General features: G+C 40.6%; 4 protein-coding genes and 1 pseudogene across 5 annotated transcripts in view; all 5 read right to left on the bottom strand.

Annotated features, from left to right (window-relative positions):
- The window catches only part of LOC108876063 (glutamate receptor ionotropic, kainate 1), a 30622-nt gene extending 29207 nt beyond the window's left edge, over positions 1-1415 (bottom strand). For both annotated transcript variants that reach the window (XM_018665359.2, XM_018665360.2), the window contains exon 1: positions 729-1415. In XM_018665359.2, coding sequence (XP_018520875.1) covers positions 729-813 — 85 coding nt within the window. In that variant the 5' untranslated portion in view covers positions 814-1415. The remainder of the gene's footprint in view (positions 1-728) is intronic.
- A 1898-nt stretch (positions 1416-3313) lies between these two features.
- Positions 3314-5090, bottom strand: LOC108876038 (claudin-3-like). Its single transcript, XM_018665316.2, has one exon. The coding sequence runs from the start codon at positions 4960-4962 to the stop codon at positions 3871-3873; it is 1092 nt and encodes a 363-aa protein (XP_018520832.1). The 5' UTR covers positions 4963-5090; the 3' UTR covers positions 3314-3870.
- A 377-nt stretch (positions 5091-5467) lies between these two features.
- cldn8.1 (claudin 8.1) lies at positions 5468-7735 on the bottom strand. The gene has a single exon (XM_018665217.2). It carries the CDS (start codon positions 7588-7590, stop codon positions 6817-6819), a length of 774 nt encoding a protein of 257 aa, XP_018520733.1. The 5' UTR covers positions 7591-7735; the 3' UTR covers positions 5468-6816.
- Positions 7736-8630: 895 nt separating this feature from the next.
- On the bottom strand, positions 8631-10052 carry cldn8.2 (claudin 8.2). Its single transcript, XM_018665357.2, has one exon. The coding sequence runs from the start codon at positions 9988-9990 to the stop codon at positions 9115-9117; it is 876 nt and encodes a 291-aa protein (XP_018520873.1). The 5' UTR covers positions 9991-10052; the 3' UTR covers positions 8631-9114.
- A 1155-nt stretch (positions 10053-11207) lies between these two features.
- Positions 11208-12177, bottom strand: LOC108876061 (claudin-17-like; annotated as a pseudogene).
- Between the last annotated feature and the right edge of the window lie 941 nt (positions 12178-13118).

The following is a 13118-nucleotide window of genomic DNA, read 5'->3' as shown; positions in this document are numbered from 1 at the left end:
TGTACAAAGATACTGAGCAAACATCACTACAAATGGAAAATGTTTCGTAAGGACATTATTTTCCAGTGACACTCAATATTAACTCACTGTTGAAAAACATAGGCACACATATGTCGTTAGGGATGTTTCAGGATACTGATGATATGATCGTTAGATATAGCAATAAGATTGATATAGTGACACAACAACAGATAACACATGTAACACCATAAAAATACAAGTCAGTCACACTGTGACTTTCTATAGGAATATTAAAGGAATTAAATAGTACGTTTTGGTCGGTGGCTCCAGGAGTCAGAGGTTATCCTGCAGCTACTGACTTATCCACAGCAACTGAGCTGTACAGCTACTATGAAGAGATATCCTTGCATGACATCTGCATGTGTAATCTCTGCATTTATTATCCTGGCTGCCTTTAATGAGATATAAGAGTTAATTGCTCGTCTTTAGAAAGCATTGAAACTACATGCTGCATAGGCACCATGAGGGATTAAAAATGTCATACACTATGATAATGCAACACAATGTCCAGTTATTTCCTTTTTTTTAATTACACATCCAAAGATAGAATACATTGTTAGTCCCAATGGGAAATGAGCAAACTAGGTCTTACAATCACAGGGTTTATTTAAAAAGATGAGGTGTGCATAGTGGCAGTCTGTACATTTAATACAACAGTATATAGGAACACAACTAACACAAAGAAATCTGACAATCTTATCACTTACCAATTCTCAGGACTTGCTGCGAAGTGCACCAAAACTCTGCCATAAAGTACAGCAGTGAAAATAACAGTCCCTTCCTTTTCGCCATGGTCCTCCCTCCAGAGTCGAAATTACCATTGATATCAGTTTTCCTGCCCTCTGTATTTCATACTGATAACTTGCCACTCCTTGTATCCATAACGAAAATAAACTGGCATCCGACCCACATCCATCCCTCAAACATTGTGATGAGAAAAAAAAAAAAAAACAACAACAAAAGCACACACACTCCACTTGCAGTTGTCACTGATCAAAAGAACTCCAGTTTTCCCATTCTAAAATCCCTTACATGCCAGTAAGGTTTTGCTCCCCATATTCACTGTCCAGACATCCCTTTTTATCATGTTTTTTTCCCGGTGCACACTTGAATTGTAGGCTGCAAGTGAGGAGGAGGACCGTGCGCTATGCTCCTGCTGTCAAGCATGCAAGAATAGAAAGTGTCATTTCTGGTTTTAACTTTCAAAATAAAAGCTGAATTGGCAAACGTGGCAAAAAATCAACCTGTTAAATGGAGTATGTGCCATGTATTTCAGCCATTACATGTGTACTTTAAACAAACCAAACAAAATGCCTTGTAGTATTTGTAATTGTATTTTTGTAAGTATAGATAATTTTACATTAGATATTTTGATATATTTCTTCTTTGTTACTGTTAAAATCTGACCCTTACTTAGCCTTTTCTCCAGTACTGTTCCAAGATATATTTATAGTTTTTGTACATCTCTTCATGTATTATTTATACTTTTACTTACATACAGCTAAATCTCATATTCCACTAAACTTCTCTAATTCTCTCTAATTCCCTAATCCCAGACCCTTTACTCCTGACAATATTCTTTTAAAGTTAGGTGATATTTTTTTCTGCATCTGCTGGTACCTAATATACCTATTATTTAAATGCTTTTATTATGAAATCAAGCTTGTCATGTTTCTGGTCGACCTCTCACTGCCTTTGGCTGACTTGACATGACTGAGCATCCCTCCCGTGCAGGCGCTCAATTGAGGGCACAGCCAAGCCGCTGATCCGCAAACATGGATACGTCCTGAAGATTAACTTCAAATCTGGCAACATTCGACCTCGACAACGTCTTTGCTTTGGTACACCGAGGAATGATTAAATCTTTGCTCCAGTCCTGATGGAAATGCAAATCTAATCTTCAAACTGGTCGTTGACGCTCCCTTAAAGATTAACTACCTCAAACTGTTTATTTGACACAGTCTCATAGTAAAATAAAATGTGTTCATGTAACCTTAACTCACTTTGCTTATTTCCTTGAAGCTGAGTGGTTTAGTATGAAAGTTAAAAAGTTTAGTTGCACCGATCAGTAAGTGGTGATTATTCTCCAAACCACTTCTCTGCAACCAAGGGAGAAACATCAGGGGTATTTGATGCATTTTTGGGATTAGTGTAATCTCTCTTCTTTTTTTTTTTTAATTCCCCAGAAATTAGCTAAATTAGATACTGATAGTTGAGAATGACTTATACAATGACAGCAAGATAATCCTCGATTTAAGGTTTTCTGGCAAACAAATATTTTAACAAAAGGCGCTACATAATTTGAAGTCTACTGAAGTTAAAAAAGTGAATGATGGCATGCATGATTATTATCTGCAGTAACACACTCCAAAAATAAAACCAGTAAACTGAGTAAACTACTGTATCAATCAAGTAGCCTGCAGAATATGGCATTCTTATTTGATCAGTAACCCAATTTTAGTAAAACTATAATTTTATCAAAAAATAACATCCTCTAATGCTGTTAAAAGTACAGATGCATAATATAAAATGCACTACATCCACCATGTTTATCATGGGCCTTTGTTGTTGTTTAGGTGTTTTCAGTTTATTACTACCTTAATAGGACATTCTCCAATCAAAGCTTCAGCTAATGAAATGTGGAGGAAGTGGAAGTATTATTCCTCTGACGCCTGCAGTGTGAGCAGGGTTTGTGATTGCACCGTCTGTTCGAGGCTCAGGCCACTCATCACGTTCTCTGCTGTCATCTAGTGGTGAATAATGACAGTGTCTAGGATTGGTTCCGGTCACCATGGTGTGGGAAATTTGACCTGCCAGCATATGACTGCAGTTTGTCAAGCCATAATCACAACACACTAAGCATTTACTGTTGTGGATACAAAGGAGATTCATATATTCAAACCTAGTTCAATACACTAGTTCAATCACTAGTTTAGCTCTCATCTGTGTCTCTGTGAAGTCCATTCCAGGTAGTCTCACTATCTTACATGAGTATATAGTTTATGTCTGTACTGCGTCACAGAAAATCTATCTTAGCAGCAGTATGCAGGGCAATATTCTTAACAGGTTGCCAGTCCATCATAGAGCTAATAGCCTCTCAGTCTACCTAAACTGCATATCTTTAGAAAACTGCGGCTCCCTAGGGAAACATTAAAATTCCACGCAAAGCCAAAGCTGCTGAGTGAACTGTTGCATCTTACAAAGTGCACCTGCTAATTACTAAGCATTTGTAACTCAAAATTTCCTTTTTAATGTTCATTGCTCAACACAAACTGTAGCAAACAACTATAAATAAGCTATTTGATTATATATTTTAGCACTGCCAAGCATTTTGTTTTCACTTCCATGACTCCCATTTGAAGGGAAGAAAGGACACCTCGATAGTAAAAAAACATTAAAAAACATACCACACTGAAACACGTACAATGATAACCACAACAGATTTGCAAATATAATGAACAGATGGTTACAAAGATACAAAACATTAGGCTATGGTGCTTCAAGCAGATGATTTCTCATAAATCTCTCTATTTTGGGAAAATGAAAACAGCGCAATGTCACCTTTTATTTACACTAACACCAACAACAGTCATGTTCAACATGATCACATAACCCATACATTTATTGCACAATAAAAATGATAAGGTTATTAAGAGTAAAAAAAAAGTTTATCATGCTATTTAGTCTGGGCACCAGGATAATTGTAATATAAGCAGAAATAACATATTTACCTTCACCTTGCCACTAATGTACAGCAGTTTAAATTAACTTGTGATGCAGAGTATAAAAGCATAGTATTTTGTGTCTGCAAAGTTTAATCCGCTACAAAAATCCACTCATGATTTTGCTTTATATGTATACACCACCACTGCTTCCACTGTGAGACACTGGATGAATCATTGATGCTTCATATCCGACAAAAACAGGAGTGTGTGGAACTGGATGAAAACTGGACTGGTAGGATGCTGTGGGATTACCGTTATAAGTCAGTGCATATGGCGTGGTGTTTTGGCTTATGTACAAGGAGTTCCCCGGAGTATATATGCTTCCAACGTGGTTAGAGCTCCGCATGGAGGAGTGATGAGCCATGCTACCGTGATATAACAGTGACGCATTTTCAGGCAGACCAGGGTTATAGACAACAGGAGGGTTGATTAGTGCTCCATTATTGGTCATTACTTGAGGGACATTTTCCAGTGGCATTGCAAGTTGTGGTCCAACAGAGCCATTGTTCTGCAGAGAAGGCTGGTATGCAGTAGATCGGTGACTTGAAACACTCGAGATGGGATTGTACCTCATCAGGGTTGACTTGTTGTTTCTTGGCTTGTAACTGAGCAAGTTGGCCGGATGGTATACATCGAATGAGCCTTCATCTGAGGGCAAACGGCGGCAGAGAAACAACATGGCTGAGGCGAAAAGGAAGGCGCCAGTCACCCAACCGATGTAGAGAGCCTCTCCCAGCTCCCTCCTCTGGGCATCAATTAGCAAAGGATTGTAAAAGTCTCTAATGATGACGTGACCTGTCCACGACACAGGGATAAAGACACAAATGCACGCCATGAGCTGCATAACACCTGCAACCATCAGGATAATGGTCTTAGCCCAATCATTACCCCGAAAACAGGAAATACACCGCATTCCTCCGAGAGCCGCAAGGAGCCCCAGCCCGGACAAGGCCACAGAACAGCACATCAGACCCCTGGCTGCCTGTAATTCCGGGGGCAGGAACAGCAGTGAGTCGTACACCTTACACTGCATCCTGATGTTGGCCTGTCGGTAGCAGTTCATCCACAAGCCTTCCCAGCGGGTTTCCATCACAATTATGTTCTCTCCAATAAAAGCTGTCACCTTCCACATGGGCAGCCCTGTAGTAGTCGCTGCCCCGATAAGCCCAATCAGGCCAACACACACTGCGGCTATCTCTGAAATGCCTTGAAGCATTGTTGCAGTATTTGCGAGTTCAGCTGTGTCCAAATCCAAAATCAGGAAAGCTCAGGTTGACATCTCAGAGCCTGAGTCGGAGATGTGTTCACGGCAGTGAGGATCTTCCCATCTGATGAGTTTGTATGCTCTAAGAGGCGATTTGTTATGGGAAAGAAGCTTTGCGGTCACCTGGTTGGCCCAGGGCAATGTGGGTAAAAAGGATCTCTGCTTATTTTGTGTTTATGGTTCCCCTGGTACTTGTGCTGAATATGTGACATCAGCTTTACCAGCAGTAAACATTAACAACACATTGCCAGAAACAGCTCACAACTTCAGAATTTTTTTTAATCAATTGCCATGTTTTTATTCTCCATATTATGTGTGATAAAAATTCAGAAGCAAACAAATATACAATATAGCACATAAGCTCCTTCAGTACTTCTGCTGTCCACAGGGGAGCAGAGATGACCTTAAAGTTAATGAAACAGAGAGGGAGTTTGTCACACAGTCCAAATACAGTTCATTGATTGTTGAGGACCAGATATAGATTTTTATTTTTAAAAAACCACAAGTTAACATTTCATATAACAAATAATAATAACATATATTCCATAACTTTATAACTGCTGAGTAGACATAACATTGACAAACATCCGTCATTTCAGTTTAACCTTAAGCAACATTAAAGACAACATTGACATTCTACAATTTTAATTTAAACTGCAGTTTGCTTTTGAACTCTGTGAAAGTGAAATGAGTTGACTAAGTAGTTCAAGAGCTAATGGACTTGACTGAACTGAGATAGACATGTTCTTTCATTGCTCAAACATATGGAGCTGGAGTCAACCAGGAAATGAATTCGTGAACTATTTCCATTACATTCAAAGTGACTTGCAAATTCTGATCACATGATCGTGCTGTCAGGTCATCTCCATCTGGCTTCTTTGTAAACACAAAGCTCTCTGGCTAAGTTGCCACTGAGTCCACACCTTAAACAAGCAGTCTTAAACCTGCATCTCATGTTTGCTCAGTACCATCAATTCACAAGGGCTCCAGGGCATCACACCAAACCTCAACAAAGACTTACTATTGTTTTCTGTTAAACAGACATACACACAATGTTTTGAGTTTTAGACTCAAATGTCTCTGTAACTCATGATCAGTCACCAATATACATTATTTATTGTCTTAAGTACAGTACCTGTAACACATCTGCCTTGGTTTTACTTTGTGTATCACGTATCTAATACTGTTTGAAACTAGTTAAAACTGGTTAAAACTGAGAGGGTTGGGCTCTTGGCTCAAGCATAGTTTATGTTGAAGGTTGAAGGAAATTGGGTCGAAACACAAGTATTAACTGTCTTTCTTACTGCACAGCTTAATAATATGTGCCAACAACAAATTTCATTTTTAACAGTAAACACAAATACACTGGATGCCACATTACTCTGTGGTTAACTGTTGCATTAATTGTTATATACAACATACATATACAAAATTGTTAACCTAATATACAAAAAGAAAGCTGTCAGTATAAAAGTTGATAATACACCACACAAAATAGTTATGGAAATCATTGGTTTACACAGGTAAGGTTATAATTATGTTATAGGTTGATATGAAGTAACTAGTCCTCTTTAACAAAACATTAAGTACTCCTCATATAATGAATGAGAAGAGGTGATTTAAAACAGATATCCATATAAAACAGATCCATTTGCATTCGCATTGAATGTGCTCATTAAACTTGGGCTAGAATTACATATTTTTACATTTGAAATGTATTGTAGATTGCACTGCCAAGCAGATCCATATGTAAAAGAAATTCCCTTGCATATAGTGACCATTACTGATCATCATTACCTCAATTGTTCAGAGATAAGCCACCCCACTGTGTATGGAGGGCTGTCTGGAGTTGTAGGTATAGATAGTTGATGGGTGTCTGGACAGCATTGGCTGTGGACGTGGTTGAGGGATCATCACCAGCTGCTGAGGCTGTAGGGGCTGTAGAGGCTGTGGGGGATAGGTCATGTAGTCGGAGGCTCTGGAGTACATGTACCTCTCTGAAGCTTTGTCTTCGGACTGCACATTGCAGCAAATAAACATGCATCCCCCAGCAAACAAGAAAGCAGAGGCCACCCAGCCGATGTACAGAGCTTCTCCGAGCTCCCTGCGCTGAGCATCAATCAGCAAGGGGTTGTAGAAGTCCCTGATGATGACATGACCCGTCCACGACACAGGGATAATGACGCAGATGCAAGCCATTACGACCATGGTTCCTGCAATGATGAGGACCAGGCGCTTAGCTCTATCGTTGTTTTGGATACATGACGTGCACTGCATCCCCACCAAACTGATCAGTAGACCGAGGCCACCCAGCGCCAGAGCGCAGCACATGAGCCCCCGTGCTGCCTGTAGATCAGGGGACAGGGCCAAGAGAGAGTCGTACACCTTACACTGCATCCTGATATTGGCCTGTCGGAAGCAATTCATCCACAGACCTTCGTAACGAGTCTCAAACACAATGATATTCTCCCCAATGAAAGCGGTGACTCGCCACATAGGCATCCCAGTGCTTGCTGCTGCTCCAATCAGCCCAATCAGCGTCAATAAGAGAGCCACTATCTCCAGTGCTCCGTTGGCCATCCTGTCCTTTTCTTATTCCTCAAAGCTCATACGTACATTTATGTGCAGACACAGTGTGACTATAGCTTGATGCAGTAGATTCCCTGTATGGAGTGGCTTTGCATCCCAGTGAAGGAGGAGGAGAACCAGGTTCACCTGTGCTGTCTCCTCCCTGTGGACAGGACACCAGAATGGAAGGGGTGGGAATTGTAACCTGTTGCTATGAAACAGAATCCCCCATGGCTGTTTTTCTTTGTACACCTACCCCAGGAGCTGCTGCAAGCTATCACTTTGTTTATTCACAAGGCTCAGTTTACATTCTCAGATCTCACTTTACAAGGAACCTTACAAAAACTTGGGTATTTTATTAATAAGGGAGAAAAGTAAATTAAAGTTCAACAATTTGTTACTCACTATTGGCATATAAAAAAGACTTAATGTATAACTAGTTATAACTACAGATAGACATTAGTGAGCTCTGGAGCGTGACCTAGTCTTGGTCCCACTGGAACTCAAAAACATTAACCACTGTGGAGTCTTGTATGTTTGTAAAATATAATTTGTATGTAAAATTTTGACTGTAACTGGGACTGCACACAAAGTATTTGCAAAAAGAGCATTTAGTAACTCTTCCACATCATGTGTTGCTGTGTGTGTGATACAGGATGGGGGTTAATATTTGTGAACCCATGTGTCACTGTCAGTATTGGATTTCTTGTCTGCCTCTTGGGTCTGTCTGTGTCAGGAAAAAGCTGGCAGTTGTAGCTCAGGCTTTGCTGAAATGAAATCTCTTGGCGGGTTTGTGTTGTGGGTGGACCTGTGTCAGCACTCTGGTTTTACCAGTTTAGGCAGAGTTCTACTGAAAACAATGGAGACAGCATAACTTTCCATTTACACATATGTGAGTGAAACTGGAGCATTTTCATAGAAATTGTAATCCCAGGCAAACTCAAAAGCCTCTGGCAGGAAGTGAAACACTGACCATCACGTTAGCCCTAGTTAAGCCCTTCTTCTTAATCCATTTATCTGCTTTTAATTAGGCATGAGAAAAAATAACAAAATTCTCCTTTTTTCTCAGCATTATCCCTTTATTGGAAACCACAACTGACCTTATATTTAGGCCATAACTATGAAAAAGTATGTACATTTACAACAAAAAATAAACAGTGAACATAAATCATGTGGAGGTATATTACCTGAAAAAGGTCTAGTGCATAATTGGTTCTCAGAGAGAATGTCAGCAGAGGCTGTAAAGACAGTGACAGACAACTATTGTATTATTACAGATTATTATTGTACTGTACGTGAATGATAAAGTTAAGTGTAAAATAAGCATATGGGAACACACAAAGCAGGCAGTAATTCAGCACAGTTCATCATGATCAAAACACAGTTACTTTCACAGTGAATTTCAATCTCTGCAATACACCTGGGCCTCTTTGAGAAAGTAATGAAAGATTTGACCATTTCCAGTGATAGCGTCTGGTTAGATTTGTCAAATTATTCTCAAATGTCCAAAATTGTCTCTGTGCTTGATTTCCCTCACTAGTACTGAGTTGGTGTATAAGCCACAGATCCTGGTGGGGGTGCAGAGTAGGCAGGCTGGTAGGTGTAAGCTGGCTGGTATGAGTATGGCTGGTATGTGTATGCAGGCTGGTAGATACTTCCCCCAGGGTTGTACACAATCCTCTCATCTGGTTCCTGGGTGCGGGGAGCATGACGGCACAGCAGGATCACTCCAGCAGTGAAAAGCAAGGCTGAGGTCACCCAGCCAATATAAAGAGCCTGCCCAAGCTCCCTACGCTGGGCATCAATTAGCAGAGGGTTGTAGAAATCCCTGATGATGACATGGCCGGTCCAGGACACAGGGATTAGGGTAGTGACACAGCCCAGGAGGAACAGACAGCCTCCAGCCACAAGAACAACATGTTTGGTGCGAGCGCGATGGTCCACCACTTTGGTACACTTCATCCCCACTGCTGCAACGATGAGGGCGAAGGTGGTCAGAGCCACGGAGCTGCACATCAGACCCCTAGCAGCCTGGAGCTCCGGGGGCAGAAACAGCAGGGAATCGTACACCTTACACTGCATCCTGATGTTGGCTTGTCTGTAGCAGTTCATCCATAATCCCTCCCAGCGGGTCTCCATGATAATGATGTTCTCCCCGATGAAGGCTGTTACCTTCCACATCGGCAGGCCTGTCACGGCTGCCACCCCGATTAGTCCAATGAAACCAATGACAAGGGCTACTACCTCACAACAGATGGCGTTCCGGCGGTCCTTCTTCTCAATTCTCTTTTTTTCCTCATATACAGAGTCTTGATAATCTGCATACGCGGCGGCCTGTTTCTCATCGTAGTAAGAGGGTGCGTAAGATTGAGGTGGCTTGCTGTAGCCACTGTAGGCAGTGTAAGAGGCCATTATTGTGGCTTTCGGCTGCACTCTCACAGCTTGACAAACAAATCTGAGAAGAGAAACAAGTCAAGGAACTTATACACCCACAAAAAAATTTTAACAATGCAATGCAAGCCTTACTGGTTGAGCTGCTTGACAGCCATCAGATAAATGGGAGCTTGTTTTGAATGCAAATGTAACTGCCACGCCACACAGTCAACCATTTGGTCAAATCAAGTTAAGTCAATGTGTAAAGTCACAGTTGATCAAAGTTCCCCCTCTCCTAATCTTTGGCCAGGACACATTTTCAGTATTAAACAAAAGAATAGAACTTAGACAGCAGACATAATAGCTAAAATCTATAAACTTAAAAAATACCTAAAATCTCATAGTTGTCACTGGTTTGAACTTGAGTTAAAAATAAACCTATTAAATGTTGAGCATTTAAAAAACTAAAGACAACATATAGTTTGGATACAAAGTATTATGTGAAACAGAAAGATTACAGTGTTCCTTTTATGTAGGTACATTTATTTAAGTGTTGGCTTCACTTCGCAAATCTGTTGTGTCTCTGAAACTGAAACCTGATAGAATGATCACTGATGTCAAACTCCTTCCTCCTCTCAGTGTAAACTGACCTGATAAAAAGGTGCTGGGCACAGAAACGCGAGGAGGATTGGTTTCATTGTCACACAGTATTGCCCATGTGCCAGCAGTTCTCACCTTGTATTGGCACACTGAAGTCTTCCTGCCCTCTTAAACATAAAAACAATGTTGTAGATAATCATTGCATACTTTCTTTGAGTTTTTACTATTCATCTGCATTTAGTAAGAAATATAACTTACTAAATAAGTACACCTGAGGGGTATCTGGAGTGTTAGATGTGGTTGGTTAAAAGTTTGTATTTTGTGTTTTTGTGGCAAGCATAATAGAAATATACACTCTAGAAAAAGCCATCACACAAGCAAATGTAGACTCATACCTTTATTAAATTTATCTGTTGACTACTTAGCCATGAGACATTACCAAATCAAAAACATAAAGAAAACCCGAGCAGTTAAAAATGAAAGTTGAAGGTTGAGAAAAATATAAATATAGATGTAAAAGCACAATTATAACAGCATTATAGGATTACAAAAATCAGTTGTATTGTTAGACACGCTGATTACTTCAACAACTCAAGCATATCCAGGTAGTAGTTTTCTGTGCCTATAATTGCAAATATTTTCTTTCGTAATTTTAACAGTCAAGGGGATTAAAATGTGTGAAAATATTATGCGAATTTGACAGCATGCTATGACTTTACTAAGGCAGCATCCTTCAAATGTTGAAGGACAAAAATAGAATTTGCACATTACAGACAGTACAGTACAGTTGTTTACACATATTCTTGATGCCTGTGAGAGCTGGATGGAGTCCTCTTCAGGTAGATGCTGCCCTCTTTCTGTATATCTTCCATCCGACATAAGATGCACGTTAGTGTAGTGCTCTTCCTCCTTGGATCTACGTTTGCTGTAACTTAATAGAGTGATGATCCCGGTGATCAGCAAAACACCAGAAGTGGCCCAGCCAAGGAAGAGGGCCTTCCCCAGCTCCCGTTTCTCAGCATCCATCACCTGTGGGTTATAGAATTTACTGATGACGGTATGGCCCACCCAGCTGACAGGGATGAGTGTGGTCAAAAAGGACAGCAGATATAGACTCCCGCCTAAGGCCAGAGTGATGTTCTTGCTCTTTATGTTGTCGCCTACAACAGGTACTCTTCTGGGTACCGCATCCCGTGACGAACAAGGAGATGACGACCAGAACTATCGACACACACATAAGCCCCCTAGCTGCTTGCAGCTCTACTGGGAGAATTAGCAATGAGTCATACACCTTGCACTGCATCTTGATGTTGGCCTGTCTCCAGCAGTTCATCCACAAGCCCTCCCAGAGTTCCTCCATGACAATGAGATTGGCACCAATGAAGGCAGAGACCCTCCACATGGGCATGGCAGTGACAGCTACTGTGCCAAACAGGCCGATGAAGCCCAGGACCAGGGCTAGGACTTCCAACTTTGCTCTCATGGCTCAGAGGAAAGTGCAGTCTCACCTCGTCTGTCGTCTAATGAAACTGTCCGGTTTAACAGAGCTATGTTAGTATTGCCATGCCTGCAATGTCATTGCAGAAAGGAGGTGTTTGACATTTCTTGTCACGCATGTCGAGCACCATTGACAAGAGTATGACTTAAGTTGCCATGCGGAAGTCAAGCACATTTAGTTTTGGTGACTTTCAAATTCACATGACCTCCTGTAAGGATAAGTGGTATAAATAATGGATGAATGGATGGATGATCATCTGTATATCTATAGCATATCCAGCCTACCCCTAGGGTGATCTGATTGCAAGTAATTCAGCTGTTTAAGTGTGTCAGACTACTTAAAAACAGCAATATAAAATATCTCACATTGCATCTTGTTTTTTTCTGAATTAGTCACCAACTCTGGACTGAAATATGGCATTGTGTGTGCCATCAACACACGCATCCATTGTTTTCTATGCAAGCCCACACACAGGTGGAATCTTGATGCACATCAACTGGAAATGTAATGTTTTTCTAGGGAGTTTGTGATGGATCTATAAACATCTATATGGCTTAACTGTGAGGCTTATTAACTCTTAATTAAGGATGGTTAATCAACAGTGTTTCTCATGTAAGTAAAAAAAATAGAAAGAGATCATCAATCATCAATCAGCTGGAGCTAGAGCGAGAGCTTTCCTTTCAACTGACATGCTTGTTGTAACTTTCAAATTAATATACACAGATAGATTACAGACACCCATTATACTGCCATGAAAATGACCATTTAACTTATTTTTTTAAAAAAATCTTAAAACATGATTAGGTACATGGTCTGATTTCATCATTTCTTGGAAATGTTTCAAAAACAGTGGGGGATTTCACTGTTCCCAACAAGAGCCACTCCTTTATTCAAACTTCAGTCTTTAGATAAGGTAACACCCAGTTGGTTACTGTGTTTTTGAGAAGCAGGAGAGACACAAAAGGAAGGCAGAGAGATGTAGCAGGAGAGGTCATTAAACAGGAACAGAAACTGGAAAGCCTGTTGAACAGGTTTGTCAGGTGATACCATCGTCACATCCTCAGCTGCT

Source organism: Lates calcarifer, linkage group LG21, assembly GCF_001640805.2.
Source record: "Lates calcarifer isolate ASB-BC8 linkage group LG21, TLL_Latcal_v3, whole genome shotgun sequence".
Taxonomy (NCBI): Eukaryota; Metazoa; Chordata; class Actinopteri; family Centropomidae; genus Lates; species Lates calcarifer.
The sequence above is the reverse complement of the archived record's forward strand: the minus strand, read 5'-3'. Positions and strand labels throughout refer to the sequence as shown.